At 31.3% G+C, this 16148-nt stretch overlaps 2 protein-coding genes across 4 annotated transcripts in view; one reads left to right on the top strand and one right to left on the bottom strand.

The window, feature by feature from the left end:
- The first annotated feature begins 243 nt into the window (after positions 1-243).
- On the top strand, positions 244-4665 carry LOC110996671 (G-patch domain and KOW motifs-containing protein). Its single transcript, XM_045628392.1, has 6 exons — positions 244-637; positions 1246-1522; positions 1614-1702; positions 2669-2840; positions 3281-3413; positions 4039-4665. The coding sequence occupies exons 1-6, from the start codon at positions 519-521 to the stop codon at positions 4656-4658; spliced, it is 1410 nt and encodes a 469-aa protein (XP_045484348.1). The 5' UTR covers positions 244-518; the 3' UTR covers positions 4659-4665.
- Positions 4666-7109: 2444 nt separating this feature from the next.
- The window catches only part of LOC110996673 (uncharacterized membrane protein C20F10.07), a 43821-nt gene continuing 34782 nt past the window's right edge, over positions 7110-16148 (bottom strand). For all 3 annotated transcript variants that reach the window (XM_022264476.2, XM_022264479.2, XM_022264477.2), the window contains 6 exons: positions 15912-16015; positions 14709-14906; positions 12362-12482; positions 11587-11747; positions 10985-11113; positions 7110-9897 (listed from right to left, as the gene is read on the bottom strand). In XM_022264476.2, coding sequence (XP_022120168.2) covers positions 9796-9897; positions 10985-11113; positions 11587-11747; positions 12362-12482; positions 14709-14906; positions 15912-16015 — 815 coding nt within the window. In that variant the 3' untranslated portion in view covers positions 7110-9795. The remainder of the gene's footprint in view (positions 9898-10984; positions 11114-11586; positions 11748-12361; positions 12483-14708; positions 14907-15911; positions 16016-16148) is intronic.

Genomic DNA, 16148 nt, shown 5'->3' with positions numbered 1-16148 from the left:
TATATACATATACTCTGTAGTCGCAAACTGTGTAACTATTTTTTTAAATGAGAGAAATAGAAACGCCCATTACATTTAAATATGCTATAACTATACACATAATTTTTATATAATAGTTAATCTGTGCTCTGTAGCCTCTGTCATCTGTAGTATTTCAACATTTCATGCTGAAAGGTTGGCATTTACTATTTTCATTGACATTTGTCAGTTGTCACATACCTATTTACAATTTACATTTCACGTCGCATATTGCTTTATGACTTAAGTATTAATAGAAAATTGTTTAATCTTACAGCTTGAAGCTTTATTGAATTATTTTTGTAAAATGTGAAATATAAAAGGACTCATAGCGCAACAATAAAATATCAAACTAAGTTTTAATCATGATTTAAAGAACTTTCAGCCAGGAATGTATTTATGTCCACTTTCAGTTGTGAATGTTAATATTGCATTAATTAAATTATAACAACGTTAAAAAAAGTTTCAAAGTTTCCTTTATTCATTGTGCAAGCATTAAAATGGAGCCAAAGAAAATATCATTCGGCTTTATGAAAACTAAAAAGCAAGATAAGCCTGTTGTAGCTGAGAAGAAAGACTACATTGAATGTGTGGAAGAGAAGTCTATTAAAGTTGTTGGGTAAGTATTTTGTGATTACATTATCAAAAAAAATTTTTGTTTTGGACTGTTGCTAACGTCACTTTCACAATTGTACTGTTTGCATGCAGTGGAAATAACACAGATTGCATTATGACTGCGGAATGATATCATCCTATTTATTTATTGCATCTTTGATAAATATTTAATAATAATAATAGCCTTTATTCAGACACATTTTATATACATTGAAACCAATTTTCATTTTAATTCTCTTTGTGTATATGTGTGCCCTTTTTTGGCAAAGGCCTCCTCCAAATCTCGCCTTTCCTGCTGTTTCTTTAATGTGGTCAATCTACCTTCTCAGTTGTCTCCCTCTTTTGCGTTTGCTGTACCTTGGGCACTAGTTAAGCAGTTTTTTGCTCCACTTTTCTGTACCTCTTGCCATGTGTCCCACCCATTTCCACTTTAGTTTCTTGATTGTTATGTAACTTCTGTTGCCTTAGTTATTTTCCCTAATGCTGTAATATTTATTTTGTCTCTTCTTGTTTTTCCTATCATACATTGTTCCATTACTCTTTGACACACCTGTAGCTTTGTATACTGCACTTATATAAATGTATAAATACTTTCTATATACTTAATTCTAGGGGAGAAATTGAAGAAAGAGCACCTTTAGTAATACAGATGAAACCAAACACACTTATAACTGCAGAAAGGCTTAAGCAAATTGCAGCAAAAGTTGAAAACTTTGAAGATGAGAATCCAGCAATAGACAACACTCAGACTAAAAAACCTGAAAATGAGACTCTAGAAGAAATGGCTGCTCGAGAGCTCTTAGAAGAAGCAAGGAAGATAGAAGTGGTTGATGCTTCAAAGTTGGTTGTACCAATACCAGCCCAGCCAGTTCTTGAAGGTAAAAAGGAAGTAAGTTATTTTATTATTGTATATTATTTTGTAACTTGCCATCTAGAAATAAAGTTATAAATAATGATGCTTAACAATTATAATGTTTCAGTCAACATTGGATGATTATGAATCTATACCAATTCAAGACTTTGGTATGGCAATGCTTCGTGGTATGGGCTGGACACCAGGAAAAGAATTGTACGTCAGGTTGTTTTTGATAATTTATAGTATAAGTAGTTGGTCACCATTTACTACATACATAATATGTGGGTAACACTGAAAATATTTAGAACTGGCCAGTTAGAAACATTGGTAATGATTACTTTTTTGAATTACAATTTCATAACTCTTTGATAACCTAATGTAGTATATTGCATTAATTTTCCATTTGTTTTTGTGAATTGGCTGCAAATCTAAAACTCTTGTTGCACATGAATATTAAGGTAATGTGAGAAAATTTTTAGTCTATGATTTATTATGAATTTTGCTGTGGCTTACTAAACAACAAAGTTATAATAGGCTACAATGAGCATTTCTTAATGAAGTCCCATCTCTTGCCACTATTTACATTTAGTTTAATGGATGGAATAACAGTTACTGCAGACTTTTTTTGTTTTTTTTTTGTCTTGGAAAAAATCGACAGCAGCACCCATCAAGCAGGACCCTTCACCACAACAATGCTTCTGTTGAATATTTGACTTGACTTTTTCCGCCATACAGTCCGGACCTGGCGCCCTGCGACTTTCATTTATTTCCTAGAACTAAAGATAAAATTCGAGGTATACGCTTTACGAGTCCTGAAGATGCGGTGACAGCGTACGAAAATGCCACAGGAGACCTCTAAAAGAAGAATGGGCTCACTGCTTTTCTCAGTGGTTCCATCGAATGCGACGATGTGTAGAGAGAAACGGAGATTACTTCAAAGACCAATAAAAGTATTGGAACTTTCTATATTGAGCCGTTTTTCATTTTCTAAACATTTTCAGTGTAACCTAGGTATATAGCAGACAGTCAAAAAAAATAGTAACTGCAGTAAGAAGAAATTCTACTCTATATCTAAGTCTTTTGCTGTGTTTTAACTATTTATAATACTAATAGTTAAAAAATAGCAAGAGACGTAAATGTGTGTGACAACAGGTGTAGTCATCAGTCATAATTTTTCAGGTCAAAGTATAAACTACCCCAACTCCGTCCCAAAGGCCTTGGTTTAGGAGCAGATAAAGTTGTTAAAGAAAATCAAAAGAAATCAACTAGAGAAAATGATGACGACCTTGCAATAATAAAGAAAGCCTTTGTTAAAATAACAATGGGGAAATATGCCGGCTTTTATGGACAGGTAATGTATTTTAATATTTATTACTTAATTAATACAAATTTTATAAGTAATATTATTATTTAAACAATTTCATAAGAAAAATAAGTTTAGGTTTATTACAATACACAAGATGCATAGAAGAATCATGTTTGTCAAATTTGTATTAAAAATATTTAATGATAAGCACAACATTAATTAGCTATATTCATTCATTTTTCAACATAAACCATCTTAAATTGAATATAATTTTAGATTAAATAAGATTAAATCCAAACAACCAATATTCCATTCAAGGAAAACATTTAGTTTAATTGCTAAATATATATAGCTTAAACTATAGATGTCAATATTTAAACATCATGAAAAATCTTTGTTAGAGCCTTTTTTTATTGCTTTAGTAGATATAGAATGTACTTGTCTTTTTGAAATAAAACACCATTGAAATACATACTCAATTTCAGGTAGTGAGTTTAGATGAAGAAAATGGCCGTGCAATGGTGGATATTCCAATTAAGAAGGAAACTGTCAGTCTCAGCGAATTTATGATGCAACCCGTCTCCAAGTCAGAGTATGACAAACAGTCAAAAGTCATTAGTAAGTTTTGTTTCTCATAGTTTCTTTTAACGGTTTTTACATATTTTCATAAGTATCTAGTTATTATTATTATTAGTCACCTATTCCAGTCGGCCACTACCCGGTTGGTTGCCTTCGTGTTAGCAAGTGTAGCAAGTATTGAGAGCATCAATAAAATAAAATATAAGATATGCTTTTAAAAAAAAAATTTAGTATGTAATGCCCTTGTAGGAGCCCTTTCCTAAAGAATTATGCATAAACATTAGAAAGTATAAGGAGTAAACATATGAATCAATCATATTTATAGTCTATTAATTTGTTAAACAAAATTGTTTATTCATTAAGTGAATCAGGTTGAATTAGTTAATTTTGTAATTAATAAAAATTATTACATCTATAATTTTAACATAGAAATTATAGATGTAAGTAGCCATTAAAAGGGGGAATGCTGTCAGTACATCTTCAGAACCTTGCCTAAAGGGACTCCTTTTAATGATATATTTTAGTTATTACATTTTATGTGTTGTAATTGTGGTTAAAGAATTATAATATTAAATAGAGATTATATTAGTGCTTTAGATGTATTCAAAAATAAAAATATTTCATCATTATATGATTATAACATGTTTCAATAATTTTCTTTCAGATGCTGACTCTTATGAGGAATATAAAAAAAAGGAAAACAATCAAAATTCCCGCAAAAATATTGAAAAAGTAAGTGATAGAAAACATGATAAAGAAGAATCAAATGGAAGTAGAGATAGAACAAAATCTTCAAAAAAGTACAGTAGTAATGAAGACTCTTTAGAGTATGATAGGGCTAAAAGAGAAAGTCCTAGCCATGCCAAAAATGAAATAGGCAAAACTTCAAAAGAAAGAAGAGAAAGATATCACGATGAAGAGAAAAGAAAAAAGACATCTAGAAAATACAGTAGTAGTGAATCTCTTCACTCTTCAGAATCTGATAAAGGAAGAGGAATCCCTAGCAGCGGGTATAAATATAGAAAAGAAAGAGAAATCAAAAACTCAAAGGAAAGGAGAAATAAAGATATAGATAAAAGAAATAAGTCAAAATACAGCAGTAATGAATCACTGAATACTTCTGAATCAGACTACAAAGGCAGGAGTTCCAGTAGTGAACCAAGGAGACCTAAAAAAAGTAGCAAGACTTCAAAAGAAAAGAAAGATATAGATAAGAAAAGGAAAGGTAAAAAGAAGAAAAGAGATAGAGATAGATCACCAAATTATAAAAAATGTAGAAAGTAAGATTTAATTTTTATTAAATGACATTTATGGAACTGAAGTGTTTTTGTTATTTAAAATAACAATGTTGGGGTTTTCATCGGTAATTTTTCGGTAGTGTACTGTTTTTTCACTGTGGGGTCCGTAGTAGAGAAATTTTAATTTCGCTAAACTGAATATTATCTTCAATACAACCAATATATAGCATGTCTGACGCAAGATCTCATCACTACCATACTAGGGACTATTATTGAAAAGATACAGGTGTATATTTTTCCGAATTTTAATAAGAATTTGTAAAAAAAACATCCTTTTTTTTATAAAAACTTAAAATAATTTATAACTCTGCCGGGGCTCAACCCCTTCAGTCTTATAAGGACCTCCCGTAGAAATTTTTTTTGCAGCTGATAACCCCTATCTATCTCCTAGTAGCGTTTGATCCACGACTTTTTGACCAACCTGTATATTAATGGTTACATAACTTATATTGCCATTTTGAATTTTTCATATTTAATATCCTAAGGATAAAATACACTTATTACCGTTTAGGTAAAACTATATTGTTGCTCAGAATAAAAATGCTTACAATTCATTTTGCACATCTGTATGTGCAGTTACAAAACTCTTCTTGTATTCATTTATTTCAGATATTCTCTCATCTCTTAACTGTCAGAAGTTTGATTTCGCTGTTGCTATTTACTTCTTAAGTATAAAATAAAACAAAAAAAGACTTCATATTTTAAATATATACATAAAATATAATATTTTGTATCCTATGAGTGATATGTGATAAGACGAAATAAATTATAGGAAAGATAGTGCGTACGCTTCCTCTAACCCCTTCCAAAGGTTCCGTTCCTAGGATTGGCGGGTTCATCTGCTGCCTGCCAGCTGCACGAGGTCGTCGAACCAACGCCGCATGGATGTGGATCGCTATCGTACCGCGTGGACGCTAATGTAAAAATCGTTCTCTCCACCGATTGCATTTAGCTCTTGCGAAGCATGCTCCTTCGTAGCCTTTTTTTATATATTAAACGTTTAACACTCCTAGGGGAGGTTCCCCTATTTCTCCGGGGGAATAGAATGTCCGAGAGTGAACGATGGCACTCGAACGCATTAGCGTGTTACAGGCCAGTCCAAAATTCCAACGCAAGGAGAAAGAGAGGTATACACGAAGGTAGAAAGAGAGAGAGTGAGTAGATCCCAAGCAGCAGTAAATAGTCTTGAATTTAGCTCAAATACGTACTTGTTGTTCTACTTTAATATTTATTATTTCATTTACAAAGATGCGATCAATTTAAATTGTAGGCAATGGTAATAAAGTTTGCCTTAAATAAACAATGATTTTAATAAAAACAACAATTTCTACCCCTGACTATTTACATTTCTGCATTACGAAGTTCACTTTCACACAGAGGGAATCAACGCAATATTTTTCACTATATCTCTGGTAATCATCCAACTTTTATACAGCAGAGTTGGCGATCGCGTTTGGGCATCATTTTTGGCTCAGAAAATGAATCTCTAAATAATCCACGAGTATATCATCGTTATAGAATTCTATATCACATAAAAAATCACACTAAATATAAAACTACGCAAGTTGGCCGTACCTATCAAACCTGGCGTCTAAAAACAGAGCCGGAATGACTTGTAACGAGGTGAATATGAGGCTGAAGACTGAATGGGATGGACTCACTGTGGAAATGTGGTATTAGTCATTATATATATAAAATATTACCCATGTAGCCGGGGCGTATTTCGCGAATTAATGTAATGTATCTATTTTTTTTTAATCTTGTTAGATAGAGTCCCTGGCCACGATGGCAGGGTAGTAGAGTAAATAATAAAAAATAAAAGTCCGAATAATGTTTATCTAGCCAAGCCTTGGGATTTGCGTCCCAAAAAGCAATGCATTGATTTTGTTTTTAATTTTCTTTCTAAAATTTGTTTAGTGTGAAATTTTATTTGTCTGTATTTCTGTTATATTCAGATCTTAAAATACTAAAATTATCAAAGCTATTTTTATAAATAATTCAGTAGACGTCCGCTTTTTTAGTATATCTTTGTACTCTGAAAGATAAAAAATATTGAAAAATGAAAAAATGAAAAATATTTTATTTCTTCAAAAACGGTACAAAAAAAAAACATTCCATGGTTGCGACCCTCAATTAAGTGTAAAAACACCTGTGTTAGAAGGCCACGCTCTTCCATAGCAAAAAGATTTTCGTACCATGTAGTTGTGATTTCTGTGATTCATGAAATGAAAGAAATGTGTGGTGAGTGTGTGTGTGTGTGTATTTGTGTGTGTGTGTGTAGGTAACAGTGCGGTGCGTGCAGCTTTATCTAGGGTACATCAAAAGATCCTCAACTTCAGCATAATCTAATGACTTTAACCATTCAGTCACCCTATGTTTATATTGAGGGGAAAGTAGTGCGGAAAACGGGAAATATCTTCAAAATAAAAAACAAATCTCAATAAAATCGCTATCTATATTTACATCAATCAGATAACAAACTATTCAAATCATATATACAAATGACCAATTTTACATAAACCCATAACAATTAGTAAAAAAAGTCTAACCAATATACACTTTAAAACAAGAAAAAGTAATATCAAATATTTGTCGGAATAGCAAATTTTAATGCATTCCTATATTGTACTAACGACTATGTTTTGATGGTCCTTTTTATACCATTTTCGCATATAGATTTATATTACATTACATAAGATACATAACCAATGATTGGAAAATATTTTCTTAGTACATTCAACCATAATTCACAATTGTTCCAACTAGTGTAAGATGAACCCTACCCGCTAGTATGACAGTACTAGTCTAGGTGTCTTTGGCAATAATATTAGTTTTCATAGGAAAAATACACAGCCTAGCTAAATATACCACTTTGGCACTAATTAGTGGTAACTTGGTGTATTGTAGCGGAGTGGTCACATTAACATGATATTGTTTTATACTTAAAAATAAAGCAGATTTATTATATAATATGTTATTTATTGAGCCTACCATATAAAAATAGACAATTCTCGTTATAATCTGCTAACTGTATACAAAGTTAGCGCTTGAATTGACAGCTGCAGTAAAATATAAACGAAATTGAAAAGCATTTAAAACAGGTTTAAAATTTAAATTTTACCGCGTAAATGGGTTTAATCTAAAATCTCATCAGATGGCACCACTGTTAAGTGTCAAAAAATTTATTAACATTGCTTTAAAACATTTGTACATAAGATACAGTACTATATTCTTTGTACACAATTTATATTTTGTAACTTAAACATTAAATGAGACTAAATGAAATTGAATTTAAGTTTTTTTTTAATGTGTTACTTGACCATAGGTACAAGTCCTTTAGTCGAATTTGTAACAGTGTTGCCCTCTAAAGTGAACCATATTTACTTTTAATCCCCAATCGAGCATACAGCTGACAACTCTTGTTCTTTAGCTCTACATAAACTAAAATCTTATTAAAATGAATGTAACAACTGGAATAATTTATCTAAATGCTTATTTCATACAACACAACTTTTGAAAACACGTAACAAAATATATATTTATACGCAACAAAATCAACGAAAATAATCTTAAAATATTTTTGATTAGGTTATATTTAATATCTTCGCTAATAGAAATGCGAAACTATTAAAAACCGCTTTATATTTAGTTTCGCACATTAATTCACTAAATATAAGTACATAAACATATTGACTTGAGCTTGACTAAAGACTAGAACAATAAATTACAACAAACTAAATATATTACTGAAAATATATGTGAATAACTGGCAAGAATAACTTTTTCTGTGTTATCAGTAATCTGTGTTAAAATATAAATGTACACAGCTATTCTCATGCAATATTTAAATCTTAATTAAATAAACATAACGAATTCGGTAAAAGTTTACTTTGGTTGTCTTAAAATTGACGTCACAAATATTTTGGACACAGATTATGGTACCTCTGAAACTTATATTGCCATCTCTTTCACCCTTGGGTGTTGTGAGCAAGAAGGCAATTGTTCTAGGGTTAAATTAATTCGTCAAAATAAGGCTAACAAAAGGAATGAATACAATTAAGGAATGTTAGTATTTATAATTTCTAGCACCGATTTTAAATTATGCATACCCAATTACTGAAACTACTTAAATTATTTAATGGAAAATACAACCATTAATATAAAATTGAAAAATATAGTTTTAAATACTGTATTATTTTACGTTTTTATATGCAATGAGAGTTATTAATATTGTACAATTTAATATATTTCAGCTTAAAAGCTATAAAACTTTCTTTAGCAACCAGATGGCGCTATTCTTTATTTATCGGCAATTGCTATTTCGAGTCAAAGTTTAGGAGTGGAATTGTCAAGCGCTGACAGTTTTAAACCTAAACTCAAACTTGATTTAGAGATATAAATATCGGCCTTAGAGGCCGTCCTACTTTAATCTTATTCTTTAGATAAAGACAGCCGATCCCCGATTTTATATTATTTTATTGATATATTCAATGTAAAGGATTGAGAAAAAAATATTTCCCATTTTGATATTTGTAAGAGAAAATAAGTCTGATAACAATATAAGAAATTTTTATAGATCATCCCTCGATGAGTAAAAATAGCGCGTGTCTGACACTTGCTGTTGTAGCCTTTTAGGCGAAATCGACTGGTATACAAATTAAATAATGGTGATCTTTGGATACATTTAGAAAACAAATTCTTAAACACAAACCTTATGTAACACAATCACATGTTCTGAAAAGTGCCAATACCTCAAATACAAAAAAATATATAATACAAAAGTTAAAATATAAATTAACAGTGTTCAAATAAAAAGTCCACAATAGGCCTGTTGTTAACATTAACGACTTTAAGACACATTTAAGATTTTCTAAAAATTGAATTTATGAAGAAATATACAATAAAGCGGCATTACGTGGCAAACGTAAATGCAAAATCAAAACTATTTATGAAATCTTGCAATTTCACATTTGTTTCAACTATATTTAGATTTAGCTAATTCTATTACTTTTGTTAGGTGCAACCCAATAAATTGTCTATAGCGCCATCTAGGGAGGAATAGAGGTATCAGCAGCTTCACGAACTAATATCACTGAATATCACGTGTCAGTCACTGGTCTACGCTAACTGAAGAGCGTGTCATTGGGCACGTCCGCGTATCTGTGGCCTTGCTCTGCCATATCTGTTAGTATCACACCCGAAAGAGCTTCCAAAGACTGTCGCACCTGAAAAATTATATGATATAGAAAATTGTTAGTTAGTCTAGCTGGTTCAGTTTGACTAACGTTAAAAGTTAGTATTTAATACATCTATGCAGGTGGAAGTAAACGGAACAAGACTTAAAGGAAGTTGTCTTGGACCCAGTTCTTGAAAAGTTGAGCCTAAGTAAATTGAGTTGTTCAGTAAAAAAAATATTTATTTAAAGGTTGTAAACATACACTAGACAACAAATCCTTGAGATACAATATTCACTGTGGTTAACCTTACACATAATACAATTCTATGAGCACTAGCGTTTAAACTAGGCTTGGATTATCTTAAACGCTAGTTCCTTCCTGTGTCATTAAGAAATTAGTTAAGTTGTTTCTCATTAGAAGTTTATTGATGTTTATTAAACTAAATGAAGAATCTGTTTAAGTTGTTGCAATTGGTTAGACCGTAGTAAGTGTGAACTTCGACAAAGATTTTTGGATGAGAAACTTGGATACGAGATATGAATTTAGTATCGTTATTTAGGGAAGTATGGAAACTTTTATTTATTGTTAATACTACATAGAACTCAAAAGATTAAAATTACTGTAAAGGAAGGAAATGTATAATATAATATTGTATCAATTATTATATAACTCCTATAAATCAAGGTCAATCCGAAAATGGATAGTGCAAGTAGTGATTAAACTCAGATCATTAATTTATTCTCACATATTTTACTACTAAATCCTAATTCATGTCACGACAGACAAAAATTCGTACAACAACCTGCTTTCAAATAAAATAGCACTCAACACAAAATGATGACTAAATTATTCCATCACTGTCTGTCAGTGATTGTCAAAGTAGACACCAAAATAATGTCTGGAAGGACTTATAAACTTCTTAAAACCATTTGTTAAACACTAATTAGTACTTATTATGGGTAGGTATGTAGGTTCATACTAACAAATGGAACATTTTCCTATGCAACCTATATTCAAGTTTTTCCGTAAAATTTTTCTTCATAAAAACCTCAGGAGTTCAAAAAAGAATACTGGAATTGTTCCAGCCATCTTCGTGTTTATCGGGTAGTGTTTTGAAATAAATATTATAAAAAACCTTAGTAAGCAGCAGCAGATTGGTAGAGAGGAAGGCGTGTAGCTCGTTAGCAGCTCGTCCATGGAGACGAGTGCGCCATCTGACCAACTCCGAGTACAACTCTTCACTGGACACGCTCGTAGCCCACTCCTGGAATACGATTTACATTTTCAAAACAATAGTTAATGTATATACAGGTTGGCTAATATAAGCTAGTTAGTAGTAGTAGCCGGATTTAAGTGGAGTAACTAGACTAGGGAAAGTAATCCATTTTTTTTTTGTTTTTTTTTCTTTATCTCGATTAAATTTTAAAAAGTGCGTGCGTACAAAGTACACATGTATAAAGTCAAACTACTTTGTAAATTAGACATTAACAAGATAAAAGCCCCAATAGATTATGTACCATTATATGATCACCCCATGTATTTGCACATCTATATTCATATACACACTCACGAAGTACCATGATAACTAACTATGACAAAAGAGTTGTTAAAAGCAAAAAGGTAATATAACACTGAACCATAAATTTCCTTTAAAATTGCTAGAAACATAACGGAATTTTACGGCAAAATCGTAGCAATAACGACTCGATATAGAACAGAACAGAAGGGAATACTTACGTGGGGTCTATACGTGACGCAATAAAGCCTATATGAGAGGAACATCGCTGAGCAGGCGAGTAAAGCCGCCAACGCCAGGAGGGCCATGTGCCAATACGACGTGTCGCGTTTCAGGACTGTTGTGCCCGTCAGAAGCGCTGGTTGAATCACTGCGGCACTCGCTAAGGACATAAAGACGATGACGTATTGACTATGCAAGGTTTAAAACCTTGGATTTTTAAGGGAATTCAACCTTCAACTCAAACGGTTGAATTTTTCGGTGGTCTGAAAAGTTCGTTACATAGTTTAGCTTAGTTAGCATAGATCGTAGAGAAAAAAAAATCTAATTTCCTATATTTAGATTCTTCCAGACCGATACGATTATACAATTTTTCGATAACATTTTTATAGAACGGCGAGTATTTTATGTAACTTTACTTTTAAATATTTCATATACATTTATAATCTCAGATGTACGCGTTAAAATTTCTAGCTCTATTTCGTTTTGTAATGTGTATAAATACATCTTTTCCGCCAAGTAAGATAACCAGACTCATACGCAGAAGTTGACTTGGATAATAAATTTAAAAATAAATTACGACTAACCTCTTTATTCATAAAAAATAAATCGGCAACCGTTTTAACAGTTTTAACAATATTTCATAAAAGCGACGAAAGTTATTTTAATAAGCAGGTAATTAATAAGTATCCTAGAACAGCGTCCATATGAGAAATATATCTATACGCATATAACAGCAAATTCTTAATATAGAAATCGTAAGTATTTTCAAATTACCGGCTGCCATAATGGCCTCGGGCTCCGGTCGGGCTGGCTGCGTAGAGTCGACATGGTCAGCACCGCCGGAACTGCTGTCGTCCTCTGGGGAATACTCCGATACTTCCGGCGTTCTCAGATCCTGTTGAATAATACGGTATAAAAAATATCTTACAAGGTTAAGATTCAGAGTAGGTACATTGCTACGGAGTTATTACTTACGCTATTATTATTGACGGTAATATAAGTTTTTTTCTTTAGAAATCGATATAATTGAATAAAGCGAACAAGTTAACCCCTGTCTAATCTCTATATATATAAAATGCTACTAAGACTCCTACGAAACGGCTAGACCGATTCTTATGTAATTTTTATGCATAATCAGTAAGTCAGAGAATCGGCTACTATCTATCTTTCAAACCCCAAAGTGATAAGGGGTGTCCAACCGAAAAACAATATTATATTATTTTATACACAATTTTTTTTTGTTTTACTTTTTCATGATACAGCATACAAAAAACATACAACCGTTAATTTTGATATATCCTCTACCATCAACCGTTATTTTTTATTTGTTAGTTACGAACTTATAACTTTAACTCTTAGGTTTATATTGAGAAAAATCACAGAAAATTTGATAAAATTAATATGCTTTACTATCAAAAATCTAGGATTTAAATTGCTAACTCTCCTTAAAGTATCAGAAATTTTAACTACAACCACACCATTGTGTCACATAGTAACATAAGGCAGTAGACTGAATATAATTAAGACATTGTGGATCATAGGACTTTATGCATTAAAAGTATGGCGTAAAATAACTATTCCATAAACTAGGATTTACATAAGCCTTCTATTAAAACTTACGTTTCATTACATTACGAGATAACAACTAATCGAATAATATTAACCAAGCAACAATAAAATTGCAAAACGTGACGCTGAGGTTAAAGGATTTGATACGGTTTCATCGTGCGACAACACTAGACGTCATCAACTGGATCTATTTTACAACATTTTTCATCTTAGCAGGATGTTTTCCTTCAAATTTTGAACCAAATTCGTTTAGTTAATGTGAACTAAACAACAATTTATACAGACGGTACAAACGAAAAATTAAGATATTACAATACGTATACTATTAAAATTAAATGTTGTTTTGGTAAATATCGTAATTACAGAATGCACAATTTTTTTTAATTATACAATCGATAGCCATTACCAAGACTTGTCTAGTCTTATATTCAGATGTTTTAATTTTATATTTTAATAAAAAGCCTAAGTTTTGCGCTTAGCCTCATAGCTGTATTTGGCATCGTGTTTATTTTTAAGTCTATTTTTATACTATATATTAATGTTTAACGTTAATAAGTACTAAGATTTAATAAGATTGATTAAACGTCGGCAAATAACATTAGTATAAAAAGTCGTACGTAACCTGGTTCTAATAAAATCATGGTACGACTGTATTGTTATTATTCTAGCAATATTTAAACAAGATAACAATATATGTATAAAATAATACCTTTATAAATATCAACGTAAAAAAGGTCATTGCGCATGACGTAAATTGACTAAAGAAGAAAAACAACTTGCAATACATGTGTTTTACCTGCTAATCTTCTAAATTAATTACGGAAACTAAACGGCTTAAATAAGATTACAAAAATATGTCTGGGTTTTAAGTGCCGCTAGCTTTTAGAATTGAGTTTTTAATATAATTAATCACATCACATGGGAAGTATTGTTATTGTTGTCTTTATTTCGTCGCATTAATTGTATTTCAAATTGCACAATTTAAAATACAATTAACGCGCTTTGATAACGTCTGGTAAATTAAACATAAAAGTATGTCGCTTTGATGATTTTTAAATTAAAAAATATTAAAAAATTGAATATAAAAAGGAAATGAGTTTTTTTATTGTAACTGTGAAAATCGCTGTGAATAAATCTAAGTTCTTTAGTTAAAACTATGCAATTATACTGTTTGTTTTTCTAGGATACAACTTCTAGATTTTAGCTCCAGATTTTCTGTAGTTTCGTGATCAGTAAATGTAAAAATAGAATCATTTAATGTATTTTTTTTTGACGTCCATAAGTGTACATTATGTTACCTATATGAATAAATGACTTTTGAATTTGAATTCATACACGCAAGTCGGTGTTCCTTAATTTATTAACACCTGAATTTTTGGGTTAGACTCCAAAAAAAGGTCGGTTTTTCGACCATGTTTTTCTTTACCGTACATAAGTGGTGCATGCGCACATACAAAGATCCTATTCAGCCAGGATTTTAAGAAGAGCGTGTGAGGTTACGCCCACTAGTAATAAGTTGGCCACCTCAATGATAGCTATTAAAACTGCTTACCTGTGATTTCGGTACCGCAAGCTCCGGAGCCTTGGACGACTTCCAGACCAGGGTCATCAACTTGTAGGTGGCGTCCCTCGAGAGCAAGGAGCCAAACACGTGTCTCTCATCTCTCGTGCACACCCCTACCGCATTAGGGATAATTCGCGCGACCTTCTCCTTCGTTATCCGAAGAACGGACGACGTCGGTATTAATAACTGGAATAAAATAATCTGTATTGTAAGAATCAGAGTATAAAAACATAACGTTTTCATATAGGTATTTACTTTAATTACAATATGTAATATAGTAAATAATGTGTTAAAGTTAAAGATATTTTTCGTATCAAATCATGTTTTGTGAATGTGTGTTATTATTTATTTTTAAAACTTTTTGCTTTATTTAAAAACATTTTTTGTAAGCCAGACCATAGATTTTAGTCCATTAACTATAATGAGAAATTCACTCCCGCGATCGTGAGAAACTCGCGCTAAATTGTATGGTTTCTCCAAATTGAAGAGTTTCTTAGAAACGCTGATGTTTATATCAAAGTTTGTATAAAGTCTAAGCTTTCGTAACAAACCCGTACCTACTGTGAACTCAATTACCACAATTAATTAATGACAAAAACTTTAAACATATACAAATAATTTTTAGAAGAACCTTTTCCTCGTAAAACCTTTTCCACCTCAAAAAGAGAGATGTAAAGAAGTACTTGAAGAAGCGGGAAGACTCTGATTTTGTTTAAGTAGTAGTTTTAAATTCTAAGTATTTCTTGTTGTTTTTAAATGTCAAATTTCAGTTCACTTTAGTTTCATTATTTTGTTTTTTTAAATGTATCTTTATCTATTAATGCACTTGCTTGTTTTCTGGTTTTTATACATAAATTGTTTATCTATGTAATCTGTTTTGGCTTTCTGTGTTGTCTTATAATCTTGTATTTTGTATTATAATATGTATAAGTATAAGCTGTTAGATTACTTATAATTAAATAAATAAATAAATAAATATGTAATTGCTGGCGAATTCTTATTTGAATATTTTTATATAGAAAAGGGGGCAATTTCGTGGACACTCTCAATGCCAGAAGGATCGCAAGTACATTGCTAGCCTGTTAAGAATTATTTATTTATCTCTATGATTTGACATTATCGTTATCAAGTGATATTTTCCAGGCCAACAAGAAATATAAATGCTGAATTATTTGTATAAAGATTACTTACTTTAGTCACATATCCAAATACATTGGAATAAAATGCGAAATAATTCTTCGTTATATATAAATGCCCTTGCAGAAGTATGTCGCCTACCAGTGCACAGGAATAATCTGAAACCATACATTGCTTTGTTGTAATACAGTAATTGTTTAAAATAAAATAGCATCTTACAATAAGAATAAAAGATCAAGGTGCAGTATTAAAACAGCGCTAATGGAAAGATCCAGAAATGTCAAAATAGTA

The sequence above is a fragment of the Pieris rapae genome, chromosome 5 (assembly GCF_905147795.1).
Source record: "Pieris rapae chromosome 5, ilPieRapa1.1, whole genome shotgun sequence".
Classification (NCBI taxonomy): Eukaryota; Metazoa; Arthropoda; class Insecta; order Lepidoptera; family Pieridae; genus Pieris; species Pieris rapae.
This window is presented reverse-complemented; position numbering and strand designations above follow the sequence as displayed.